Source organism: Martes martes (assembly GCF_963455335.1).
Source record: "Martes martes genome assembly, chromosome: 4".
Lineage (NCBI taxonomy): Eukaryota > Metazoa > Chordata > Mammalia > Carnivora > Mustelidae > Martes > Martes martes.
Window position 1 is genome coordinate 150,232,603 of NC_137891.1, and position 13,788 is coordinate 150,246,390.

General features: G+C 36.9%; 1 protein-coding gene across 2 annotated transcripts in view; it reads right to left on the reverse strand.

Annotated features, from left to right (window-relative positions):
* ZFYVE9 (zinc finger FYVE-type containing 9) overlaps positions 1 to 13,788 on the reverse strand; it is a 198,416-nt gene that overhangs the window by 63,731 nt on the left and 120,897 nt on the right. For both annotated transcript variants that reach the window (XM_080801407.1, XM_080801406.1), the window contains 2 exons: positions 10,693 to 10,815; positions 8,536 to 8,691 (listed from right to left, as the gene is read on the reverse strand). In XM_080801407.1, the coding sequence (XP_080657533.1) occupies positions 8,536 to 8,691; positions 10,693 to 10,815 (279 nt within the window). The remainder of the gene's footprint in view (positions 1 to 8,535; positions 8,692 to 10,692; positions 10,816 to 13,788) is intronic.

Genomic DNA, 13,788 nt, shown 5'->3' on the forward strand with positions numbered 1-13,788 from the left:
GATCTAGAGGACAAACTGATAGAGAAAAAGGATCAGGAGGAGCCCTGGAACAAACAGCTTAGAAGCCATGAAAACAGAATTAGGGAAATAAATGATGCCATGAAATGTTCCAATGTCAGAATTATCGGGATCCCTGAGGGGGAAGAGAAAGAAAGAAGACTAGAAGATATAGCTGAACAAATTCTCCATGAAAATTTTCCCAATATGGGGAATGGAACCAACGTTCGTGTCCTAGAGGTTGAAAGATCAAACCCCAAGATGAACAACCTCGAGGCACCTGATTACAAGACTGATGAATCATAATTTTAGACAAGAGATTCCTTACATACAGAGGAAGGTCCATCAGAATAACATCAGACCTGTCCACAGAAACCTGGCAAACCAGAAAGGGCTGGCAAGACATATTCAGGGCACTAAATGAGAAGAACATGCAGCCAAGAATACTTTATCCTGCAAGGTTGACATTCAAAATGGATGGAGAGATAAAGAGCTTCCAGGACCAGTAAGGTTTAAAAGAGTATGTGACCACCAAGCCAGCACTACAAGAAATATTAAGCGGGGGTTCTATAAAAGAAGAAAGAACAACCCCCCCCCCCGAATAAATAAATAAAGAAAGAAGAAAGAACCCAAGAGTGTCATAAAACAGAAATTTACAAAGACAATCTATAGAAACAAGGACTTCACAGGCAACATGATGTCAATAAAAACGTCTTTTTCAATAATCACTCTCAACGTGAACAGCCTAAACCCTCCCATAAAACAGCAAAGAGTTGCAGATTGGATAAAATGACAGGACCTGTCCATATGCTGTCTACAAGAGACCCATTTGGAACCTAAGGATATATCCAGACTGAAAGTGAAGGGATGGAGAAGCATCTTTCATGCCAATGGGCCTCAAAAGAAAGCTGGGGTAGTGATTCTCATATCAGATAAATTAGATTTTAAACTAAAGACTGTAGTCAGAGATAAAGAAGGACACTACATCATTCTTAAAGGGTCTATCCACCAAGAAGATCTAACAATTGCAAATATTTATGCCCCCAATACGGGAGCAGCCAACTACATAAGACGACTGTTAATCAAGATAAAGAGTCATACTGATATGAATACATTAATAGTAGGGAATCTTAACATGCCACTCTCAGTAACAGATCATCCAAGCAGAAAATCAATAAAGAAACAAGAGCATTGAATGACATTGGACCAGATGGACCTCATAGATATATACAGAACATTCCACCCTAAAACAACAGAATACTCATTCTTCTCGAGCGCACATGGAACTTTCTCCAGAATAGACCACATACTGGGTCACAAATCAGGGCTCAACTGATACCAAAATTGAGATTATTCCCTGCATATTCTCAGAGCACAATGCTTTGAAACTGGAACTCAACCACAAGAAAAAGTTTGGAAGGCATTCAAACACTTGGAAGCTAAAGACCACCCTGCTTAAGAATGTTTGGATTAGGGGCTCCTGGGTGGCTCAGTGGGTTAAGCCTCTGCCTTCAGCTCGGGTCATGATCTCAGGGTCCTGGAATCAAGCCCCACATCGGGCTCTCTGCTCAACGGGGAGCCTGCTTCCCCCTTTCTCTCTGCCTGCCTCTCTGCCTAGTTGTGATCTCTCTCTCTGTCAAATAAATAAATACAATCTTAAAAAAAAAAAAAAAGAATGTTTGGATTAACCAGGAAATCAAAGAAGAACTTAGACAATTCATGAAAACCAATGAGAATGAAGACACTTCGGTCCAAAATCTATGGGATACGGCAAAGGCGGTCCTAAGGGGTAAATACATAACCATCCAAGCCTCCCTCAAAAAAATGAAAAATCCAGAATACACCAGCTCTCTTTACACCTTAAAGAACTGAAGAATCAACAACAAATTAAGCCAACCCCGCACACAAGAAGGGAAATGATCAAGATTAAAGCAGAGATCAATGAGATAGAAACTAGAGATACAGTAGAACACATCAACGAAACAAGAAGCTGGTTTTTTGAAAGAATCAATAAGATCGATAAACCATTGGCCAAACTAATCTAAAAGAAAAGAGACAGGACCCAAATTAATAAAATTATGAATGAAAAGGGAGAGATCATGACAAACACCAAGGAAACAGAAACAGTCATCAGATGATCAACAGTTATATGCCAATAAGTTAAGCAACTAGATGAAATGAATGCATTCCTGGAAACCTATAAACTTCCAAAACTGAATCAGGAAAACTGACAACCTGAATAGACCAATATCTAGTAACGAGACTGAACCAGTGATCAAAAACCTCCCAAAAAACAAGAGCTCAGGACCTGACAAATTCCCTGGAGAACTCTACCTAACATTCAAAGAAGAAATAATACCTATTCTCCTGAAGCTGTTTCAAAAGATAGAAACAGAAGGAAAACTTCCAGACTCTTTTTATGAAGCCAGCATTACCCTGATCCCCAAACCAGGCAAGACCCCACCAAAAAGGAGAACTTCAGACCAATATTCCTGATGAATATGGATGCCAATATTCTCAACAAGATCCTAGCTAATAGGATCCAACAGTGCATTAAAAAGATTATCCACCATGACCAGGTGGGATTTATCCATGAGATGCAAGCATGGTCCAACATTCACAAATCAATTAATGTGATAGAACAGATCAATAAGAGAAGACAGAAGAACCACATGGTCCTCTCAACTGATGCAGAAAAAGCAGTTGACAAGATACAGCATCCGTTCCTGATTAAAACTCTTCAAAGTATTGGGATAGAGGGAATATTCCTCAACTTCATAAAATCTATCTATAAAAAACCCACAGCGAATATCATCCTCAATGGGGAAAAGCTGACAGCCTTCCCTTTGAGATCAGGAACATGAAAAGGATGTCCACTCTTGCCACTGTTGTTCAACGTGGTACTAGAAGTCCTAGCAACAGCAATTAGACAACAAAAAGAAATAAAAGGTATTCATATTGGCAAAGAAGAAGTCAAACTCTCTCTCTTCACAGATGACATGATACTTCATAAGGAAAACCCAAAGACTCCACCCTCAAACTACTAGAACTCATAAAGCAATTCAGTATTGTGGCACGACACAAAATCAATGTACAGAAATTAGCTGCTTTCTTATACACTAACAATACATACACTAACAATAGAAAGGAAAATTAGAGAATAGATTCCATTTACTATAGCACTAAGAACCATAAGATACCTGGGAATAAACCCAACCGAAGAGGTAAATGATCTGTACTCAAGGAACTATAGAACAGTCATGAAAGAAACTGAAGAAGACACAAAAAGATGGAAGAGCATTCCATGCTCATGGATCAGAAGAATAAACATTGTTAAAATGTCTATACTGCCTAGAGCCATCTATACTTTCAATGCCATCCCGATCAAAATTCCACCAGCATTCTTCAAAGAGCTGGAACAAACAATCCTAAAATTTGTATGGAACCAGAAGAGACCCCGAATTGCTAAGGAAATGTTGAAAAAGAAAAACAAAACTGGGGGAATGATGTTGACTGATTTCAAGCTTTACTGCAAAGCTGTGATCACCAAGACAGCATGGTACTGGCACAAAAACAGACGCATAGACCAGTGGAACAGAATAGAAAGCCCAGATATGGACCCTCAACTCTATGGTGAAATAATCTTTGACAAAGCAGGAAAAAGCACACAGTGGAAAAAAGTCTCTTCAATAAATGGTGCTGGGAAAATTGGACAGCTATGTGTAGAAGAAGGAAACTCAACCATTCTCTTACACCGTACACAAAGATAAATTGGAAATGGGTAAAAAACCTCAACATGAAACAGGAATCTATCAAAAGCCTACAGGAGAACACAGGCAATAATCTCCTCAACATCAGCCACAGCAACTTCTTTCAAGACATGTCTCGAAAGGCAAAGGAAACAAAAGCAAAAATGAACTTTTGGGACTTCATCAAGATCAAAAGCTTCTGCACAGTAAAGGAAACAGTCAACAAAACAAAGAGGCAACCCACTGAATAGGAGAGGATATTCACAAATGACACTACAAAGGGCTGATATCCAAGATCTATAAAGAACTCCTCAAACTCAACACACACAAAACAGATAATCATGTCAAAAAATGGACAGAAGGGGCACCTGGGTGGCTCGGTGGGTTAAAGCCTCTGCCTTTGGGTCAGGTCATGATCTCAGGGTCCTGAGATCAAGCCCCGCATGAGGCTCTCTGCTCAGCAGGGAGCCTGCTTCCTCCTCTCTCTGCCTGCCTCTATACCTACTTGTGATCTCTCTCTCTCTCTCTCTCACTCTCTGTCAAATAAATAAATAAATAAATCTTTAAAAAAATAAATAAATGGACAGAAGACATGAACAGACACTTTGAAGAAGACACACAAATGGCCAAGAGACACATGAAAGTATGTTCATCATCATTAGCCATCAGGGAGATTCAAATCAAAACCACATTGAGATACCACCTTACACCAGTTAAAATGGCCAAAATCAGCAAGACAGTAAACAAGTGTTGGAGAGGATGTGGAGAAAGGGGAACGCTCTTACACTGTTGGTGGGAATGCTAGTTGGTGCAGCCACTTTGGAAAACAGTGTGGAGATTCCTTAGAAAATTAAAAATAGAGTTACCCTATGACCCTGTAATTATACTACTGGGTATTTACCCCAAAGATACAGATGTAGTGAAAAGAAGGGCCACCTGTACCCCAATGCTCATAGCAGCAATGGCCACAGTTGCCAAACTGTGGAAAGAACCAAGGTGCCCTTCAATGGACGAATGGATAAAGAAGATATAGTCCATATATACAATGGAGTATTATGCCTCCATCAGAAAGGATGAACACCCAACTTTTGTATCAACATGGACGGAACTGGAAGAGATTATGCTGAGTGAAATAAGTCAAGCAGAGACAGTCAATTATCTTGTGGTTTCACTCACTTGTGGAGCATAAGGAATAACATGGAAGACACTGGGAGATGGAAAAGAGAAGAGAGTTGGGAGAAATCGGAAGAGACAAACCATGAGAGACTGTGGACTATGAGAAACAAACTGAGGGTTTTAGAGGGAGAGTTGGGGGATGGGTGAGCCTGGCAGTCAGTATTAAGGAGGGCACGTATTGCATGGAGCACTGGGTGTGGTGCATGAACAATGAATTTTGGAACACTGAAAAAAAATTAAATAAAATAATAAATAAACATAAAAGACAGAACTACTATATGACCCAGCAATTCCACTTATGGGTATTTATCTGAAGAGAATGAAAACACTAACTTGAAAAGAGATCTGCAGCCCATGTTTGTTACAACATCATTTACAATAGCCAAGACATGGAAACAACCTAAGTGTCTATCAACAGGTGAATGGATAAAGAAAATGTGATGTATATACACACTGTGGAATATTATTCTGCCATTAAAAAAAATTCTGTCACTTGCAACAACATGGATGGAACTCAATGGCATTATTTCAAGTAAAATAAGCTAGACAGAGAAAGACAAATAACATATGATTTCACATTTATATATAGAATCTAAAAAACAAACAAAAAACCATAGGACACCTAGATACAGAGAACAGATTGGTGGGGAAGGATGGGGGTTGAGAGAGTGGGTAAAATCAGTGAAAGAGGTCAAAGGTACAAAATTCCAGTTGTAAGATAAATTAGTAGTGAGGGTGTATATACACCATGGGAACTATAGTTAACAACACTATTGTATATTTGAAAGCTGCTAATAGAGTAGATCTTAAAAGTTTTCATCAACAAGAAAAAAAACTGTGAAAATGGATGTTAACTAGACTTACTGTGATCATTTCACAGTAAATACAAATATCAAATCATTATATTTTACATCTGAAACTAATAGTACATGTCAATTATATCTCAATAAAAAAATACTTAAGTCAATCTCACTGGGGTATAATTTCATGCAATAAAACCCAGAGATTTTAAGTATATAGTTCAATATGGTTTTGACAAATGTAAACATTCATGTAACCACCATCCCTATCACTATATAAAATATTTATATAATCCCAGAAAATTCCCAGGGCCCCTCTGTACTCAGTTGCAACCCCTGCACCCCCTACTCACCCCAGGCAAACACTGATCTAATTTCTATCACCACAGACTCATTCTGCCTGTTCTGGAGAATCATGTAAATAGAATCACATAATAGGTACTTTTTTGTGCCTGGCTTCTTTTGTTCAGCACAATGTCTGTGATATTCATCCATGTTGTATGTATCAGCATATCAGTTTGTTTTTATCGTTGAGCAATATTCTAGTGCTTATCCACTATATTTTTTTGTTTATCTACTGTAACTGCTTCTTAACTCACTCTACCTGCCAGCAGATGCACAGACTTTGATCCATTTTCATATTGCTTCTGAAGTCATCTTTCTAAAATGCAAATCTGCCTGTGTCACTCATTTTTTTTCAGTTGTTCCTCATTGCCTACTCAATAAAAGATGGACCCCTGAACAAGATTTTCATGAACCTCCCATGCTTTAGCACCTAATTTCTCCTCAAAACCCACATGAATATACAGTTGGTTGGTTCCCCAATGCCATTTCGCTATTTATAGTTTTTATATGTGAATCCATCCAAATCAGGGAGAAAAGTGACTGTTTCCAGTCATTTCTGGAAATAAATTTAGGTCCTGAGTATTATATAGCCTGAAGGCTCTAAATGAATTCATATTAATCCCATACATTTCGGAACTGACACAGTAAATACTAAAGTATACTTCATAGGTATGTGGTAAGTTGTCAATGTATTGTCTTGTCCTCATGTAATATAACACTTAAATTATCACAAAGACTAAGACATAAAGGTATAATCTTTTATGGATAAGCTATAATCACACTAAAGATGCAATTTTATATCCTGCTTTTGTCCTTAGTTCAAGAGCATTTTCCGTGTTGTTACACTCTATTCATAAATATTACTTTTGATGGCTAAAAAATGTTCGAAAAAAGAAGCGTACATCTAATTAGTAAAACACAGTTTTAAAACTTTCTCCTATAGTTGGGCATTTAGGTTACCGCTAAATTTTTGTGTTAAATGTAAGTAATGCGGAAATAAACACTTCATGTATAAAGTATATTTTACAATTTAGATAATTTTTTTTTTTGGCACGGAATCCCACAAAGGGAATTATTGTATTCAGAAAGTATAAATAGGGGCGCCTGGGTGGCTCAGTGGGTTAAGTCTCTGCCTTCAGCTCAGGTTGTGATCCCATGGTCCTGGGATCCGAGCCCCATATCGTGCTGTCTACTCAGCGGGGAGCTTGCTTCCTCCTCTCTCTCTGTCTGCTTCTCTGCCTACTTGTGATCTCTCTCTCTCTGTCAAATAAATAAAATCTTTAAACAAAAGAAAGTATAAATAATTTATGGTTTTAATATATTTATAAAATATCACCATGTAATACACAGAAATAATTTTAATACCCTGGTCAACCTCACTCCCCTTTCCAAGCCTTGCTCCTCAGAGACAATCTCTATTATTCATTTGTTATAGTTATTATACTACTCTTTCCCTATTTACCAACCACAGATATTGTTTTTTTACTTCCTGTTATGATAATGAGAATTTAGCTCAACTACACCACTTCTTACCTCCTCTGTTAAATCAGAGGAGGTTAATTTTGTAATGCCAAATAATACACATAAATATATTTCTTCTCTCTCAACTTATAATATCTTTTTATTAGTATCCTTAGTTTTATCCAGTAGCTATGCATCTACTTTTACATTGGTAGGGCAAAAAATATTTATAATTTATTTTGAAACCATAATAAAGTTGCTCATGTCAGTGGTTTTTAACACCTGAAAATTAAATAAAGAATATTTACATTACGATTATATAGATATTGTTAATTGAAGAAACAAGTAGTAAGTTATGATTATCCTTCTTTTTACCAGGTACCAATATCATGATCCCTAACCCACTCAAAGAAAAATATTCTTACATTATTTTCGATGGATTATCTTGTAACTTTGATTCCAGCCTTTATAAAATAGTAACAGCCACATGAGGTAAAGTACTAAAATTTGTATTTCCTTAAGCCTTAGCAAGTTCTAACCTGCTGCTGATACCAAAGTCCAATGCCAGGCTTCCAAATTAATGACTATTATTTTGCATCTGAGTCTAAAAATTTTTATCATCTTTTTTTTTTTTTAAAGATTTTATTTATTTATTTGACAGAGAGAGAGAGCACAAGCAGAGGGAGGGGTAGAGGGAGAAGCAGGCACCCTGCTAAGTAGGGAGCCTGATTCAGGGCTTGATCTCAGGACCCCAGGAGCACACCACGAGCAGAAGGCAGATGTTTAACCAACTGATCCACTCCAGAACCCCTCACCTTTTTTTTTTTTTTAAAGTATGCTCCATACTCCAGCTTGGAGCCAAGCATGGGGCTTGAATTCATGACCCCGAGATCAAGACCTGAGCTGAAGTCAAGAGTTGGATGCTTAACCAACTGTGCCACCCAGGCACCCCCCGAAATTTTTATTGTCTTATAAAGGGTGCAGACAAAGTCATAAAGCATTCCCACCTGCCAGAGCATCCCGATAAAGCTGCACAAAATGATTAAAGATATCCTTCGGCAAACACTTTTCATCTGGTAGACACTGTAGAAGGATGACTATCTCAGATTGACCCACTGCATGCATTCCCTTGGTTGTGAAACACCAGCACTTCCTGTTCACATCTATGAATGGAATAAAAATATAAAAGTAAGACATTCTCCTCAATCCTTACCTTTAAAAAAATGCACAGAAATCTGTTAAAATATAGCAAAGAATAAAATGTATTATACTGAATCTGTTCAATTCAACTGTGAAATATTAATGCACTGAGCCAAAGAACCAATGAAGAAAATAATATATATGAATGCCTCTGGCTTAAACAAATACTTAGAAAAGCAATGGGAAGGGAAGTAAAAGAAGTAACAGTGAAAGAAAATGGGCTTAAAATTTTAACTCTTATTATTAAAATGTGTAATTATTAAAAGAAAAGGCATTCCATTAAAAATAAATTAAATAAAACTAAGTATCCTAGGCTATAATGAGTAAAGAATATATTCCCCACCTGTATTTTAAAAAACTCACTAAATCAATCAATCAATTAATTAATTCACTTTACCAAGGGAAAAAAATTACTTAAAAAAAACTAGAAACAATAACAAAGGCCAATATTATAGCTTTGGATTCAGGTTGTGAGCGAAAGAAAATATACTTTTATATACACTTTTAAAATTTCATCTGTAACTGAAAGATTCTAGTATTTATTTTTTTAAAAGATTTTATTTTTTAAGTAATCTCTATACCCAATGTGTGGATTGAACTTTACAATCCTGAGATTGATGAAGAGTTGCATGGTCTACTGCCTGAGCCAGCCAGGGACCCCAAGATTCTAGCTTTTTAAATTATAGTCCTTTTTGGGAGAAAATTCTAGATAAACATCAACATGATTTTACTTGGTTTCATCCTATAAAAAGTGGTGAAAGAATGGCTTTTCTGGACTAGATAAACATCAACATGATTTTACGTGGTTTCACCCTATAAAAAGTGGTGAAAGAATAGTTTTTCTGGACTATTTACTTTCACTTCTTCACCTTAAGGCACTGTAGAGTCCCAACAGCACAAGCCATATATAGTTAAAAATAATGTTCAATCTTTGACACTTATATCATTTGTACTCCATACATAATAGGATCCCCAAAGGAACTGAAACAAGATTCAAATATAATTACAGATCTCACAATGTAAATCAAAACCAACAAAAGTTCCCTTTCTTACACTTTGGGAATAATGTTACTTTATTATACCTAACAGGAAGCCCCAATACAATGATATTAAGATGGTGTACACTTCAGGAATTCTGGGTTAGCTATTTTCTAAGTGTAACTTATAAACTAGATATGGTAAATTGAAATTTCACAAATTATCTTAAAATCTAATCCTAGAAGGAAAGGGGGCAAGCATTAATAACTGGCCAAATATACAAGGGTACAATTAAGTAAACCAGAGCCTGCACTCTTTAATACAGAACCTCAAAGGAAGTAGCAGATAGGTGTTTCTGGACTCCAAGGTCAACTTAGTAAGTACCCAGTGGGAATTAGAAGACAGTTCCCCAGTGCTTCTCCCCAAAACTCTGCCTATTGACATTCATCCAGGATAAATGCATTCGCTATGTTCCAACACCATCCTAGAATTAAGATTCCAATTTACTGTCCTCTTACTCATTCCATTGCCCAGAAGCTAGCCCCAAGAATTAAGAAGTTTCTTCTGAATCTTAACTTATTCTACTGTGTCAGCTAACTAACCCTTTCTCAAATAAAGGTTTGCACATGATTAAGGTTTCTGAAATTTAAATCTAACATGTAAATTATTTGACCCTCCTGGATAATTTGTCCACCACCATTCTGGGGGTGAGTTGTGATTTAGCACATCCATCTCAGGAAGTTTTGTTTGGCTTTCTCCATGGAGAATTCACCTACCTCTTCTCAAGAGTTTCAGTTACTCCCACAGTTGTCCTCTGGGATACATTATTTTATACAAACCGATTTCTTTGGTACTCAGTTTTCAGTAAGATGTGGCTCCATCCATATAAAAACAACTTGTGTATAAGGAATTTGAAAGCTTTACTTATTATCTATGAGTAAGTAAAGTATCTCATTTTAATTTTAAAAAACAAATTTCTAACTTACAATTTACAATTTTAACCATTGATAACAAATTTGCATTTAAAACAAAGACAAGTGGGTCAGGACCACCATCCTCTAATTGCTGCATTACTGAAATCTGTGATGGTTTCTCTTCCACAGCATAATCTGTAAGGGAAGAAAACAATGTAAAAGATTAGTTAAAAGGACAAATCAAGAAGAAATCTGATGCAGGAATGAGCTGATTATTCACAAGAAAGAGTTAAGCACTTGATTTACAGATAGAGTGAACATATCTGCTGTCCCACTGTAATGCTAATAGTTTCCCTTTCATTCTCAAAAGTGACCCTGTCCAGTTTGGATGAGAACATGGTTATCCTATATATAGACTTCTCCACAAACTGACTTATGCCATAATCTAAAGGCACCCCTTTAGCATATGCACCCCGCTGTTTATAGCAGCATTATCAACAACAGCCAAACTATGGAGAGAGCTCAAATGTCCATTGACTGATAAGGTGCCATATATATAATGGAATATCAGGCATCAAAAGGAAAGAAATCCTGCCATTTGCAAGGATGTGGATGGAGCTAGAATGCATTATGCTAAATGAAGTCAGTCAGAGAAAGACAAATACCATATGATTTCACTCATGTGATATTTAAGAAACAAAACAGATGAACACAGGGGAAGGATAAAAGAGAGAGAGAGAGAAAGGGAAGCAAACCATAAGAGACTCTTAACTTCATATAGAGCACAAACTGAGAGTTGATGGGGAGGGGCATGGGCTGAATGGGTGACAGATATTAAGGAGGGCACTTGTGATAAGCACTAGGTGTTGTATGTAAGAGCTGAATCACTAAATTCTACACTTACCATATGTAAGAAACCAATCTTACCATATGTTAACTAGAATTTAAATAAAAACTTGGAAAATAAAAATAAAGATAGCCCTTTAACAAAAATTCTCAAACTATCATAACAGGAATTTCACGTATTACATGTTCTAATACCAACATTTAAAATAATCTATGATCTACAAGAAAGTGATAATATCCTAACCTCTAGATGAAAAGGGTGTTGTGGGGTTGAGGGAGAAGAGAATCCTACTTTTTACTCTATAGTCTTTTGTACTGTTGAGAATTTTTTTAACATTAAAAAACCAAACTTAAAAAAAAAAGTACCCAGAAAATAAACTAAAACTAAAATAAACTAAAACCATCACAAGTGACTGGCTTCATGAAACACTTCCTCTAAGTCAAGAGTTCAGCACATATATCAATCACCAAAATCACCAGTAAATCACAACAGATTCCAACATGGACAAGTTAATACTTGAGACCCTACACAGAACCTTTCCCACTGAATCCCTGAAAGCACAGTATGTGATATTCAGTCATGCCATTTTGACTGATGGTAATCTTCCCAGTTTGAAGTCAAAATCGTGGATAATAACCAATAGAAACCAAGAAACTATTTTTTGGATGTAAGAGGAAATGTCTATTTTACCAATAAATGGAAATGTTTATTGAAAAGAAAAATACTGAGTGACTTAAGAGAAAATATAAGAAGAAAATATTTGTATGAAGCTATCCCACTGGAATACAAAACTGCAAAATTCTGGTGAAGAGACAGGAATAATATGGTTTAAGTAAGTATAAAAAGTTGTTTCTTGGGGTGCCTGGGTGGCTCAGTGGGTTAAGTCTCTGCCTTCAGCTCAGGTCATGATCTCAGGGCCCTGGGATCGAGCCCCGCATCGGGCTCTCTGCTCAGCGGGGAACCTGCTTCCTCCTCTCTCTCTCTCTCTCTCTCTGCCTGCCTCTCTGCCTACTTGTGATCTCTGTCTGTCAAATAAATAAATAAAATCTTTAAAAAAATAAAAAAAGGGAAGAAACAACCAAACCCTTTAAAAAAAAAAGAAGTTGTTTCTTGTGGGAGACTTTTTTTTTTTTTTAAACATTTTTATTTATTTATTTGACAGACAGAGATCACAAGTAGGCAGAGAGGCAGGCAGAGAGAGAGGAGGAAGCAGGCTCCCCGCAGAGCAGAGAGCCCGATGTGGGGCTTCTCGATCCCAGGACCCCGGGATCATGACCTGAGCCGAAGGCAGAGGCTTTAACCCACTGAGCCACCCCAGCGCCCTGGTAGGAGACATTTTAATAATCAGATTTAATGAAAATGGAATCTTATTTAAACAATAGAGTAAGTTAATTTAACTTCTTGTAAGTTAAATCTAAGACTCATTAAACTAACCAAAATTTGAACCTAAGTAGTAACTTTACTAACAAAAGAATGTTTTTAGAGGGTCCGAGTAAAGTAGTAAGGATTATACAATCAAAAGAATGCTTAACTTACATGAAAGTTCATAGCTGAACTATCTGGGACATGGCTGGATTTTACAGTCTGATACTTTCAGCCAACATTGCTGAGACCCCACAACAGACCCAGCACCATGGTAGGAGAAGACACGAGCATGAATTAAGTCTGAAGAAATGCATGGTTTAAGTGAAATGAATCAGACCTATAAAATACCTAAATTACAGTAAGAAAGGTGTTAATATAGTAAGGGTGTTTAAGAATTTCTATTCAGGGGCACCTGGGTGGCTCAGTCAGTTAAGCCTCTAACTCTCGATTTCTGCTCTGGTCATGATGAGAGATTGAGCTCCATGTCAGGCTCCATGTTTAGCATGAGTCTCCTGGAGATCTTCCTCCTCCTGCTCCCTTCTCCTCTACTCCACCCCCAGCTAATGCACATGTGGTCTCTTTCTCTCTTTAAAATAAATAAATAAAATCTTAAAAGAAAAAAAAACCTAATTTCTTTTCAAACAGAGATGATGTAAAACACTACTACAGAGCAGCACTGGTAAGGATTCAGAGAGGAGCTTTTCGTTACTCCGGATTTTGAAAAGTTGAGGAGTTCTTCAAGGAGTCTACAGTATACAAACATATTCTAGGCAGAGGAAAGGAAGATAAGCAAAGTATTAATTACATGTCTACTTTACACCAGTCAATGTTCTCGCTACATACTTCCAGGTATGAAATCTGATTTAATACTCACAATGACTTTTAAGTAGGTATAATTACCTAAATTAAGATTAGGAAAAAGATTCAGGGAGGATAAATGAACTGCCCACTGGGTC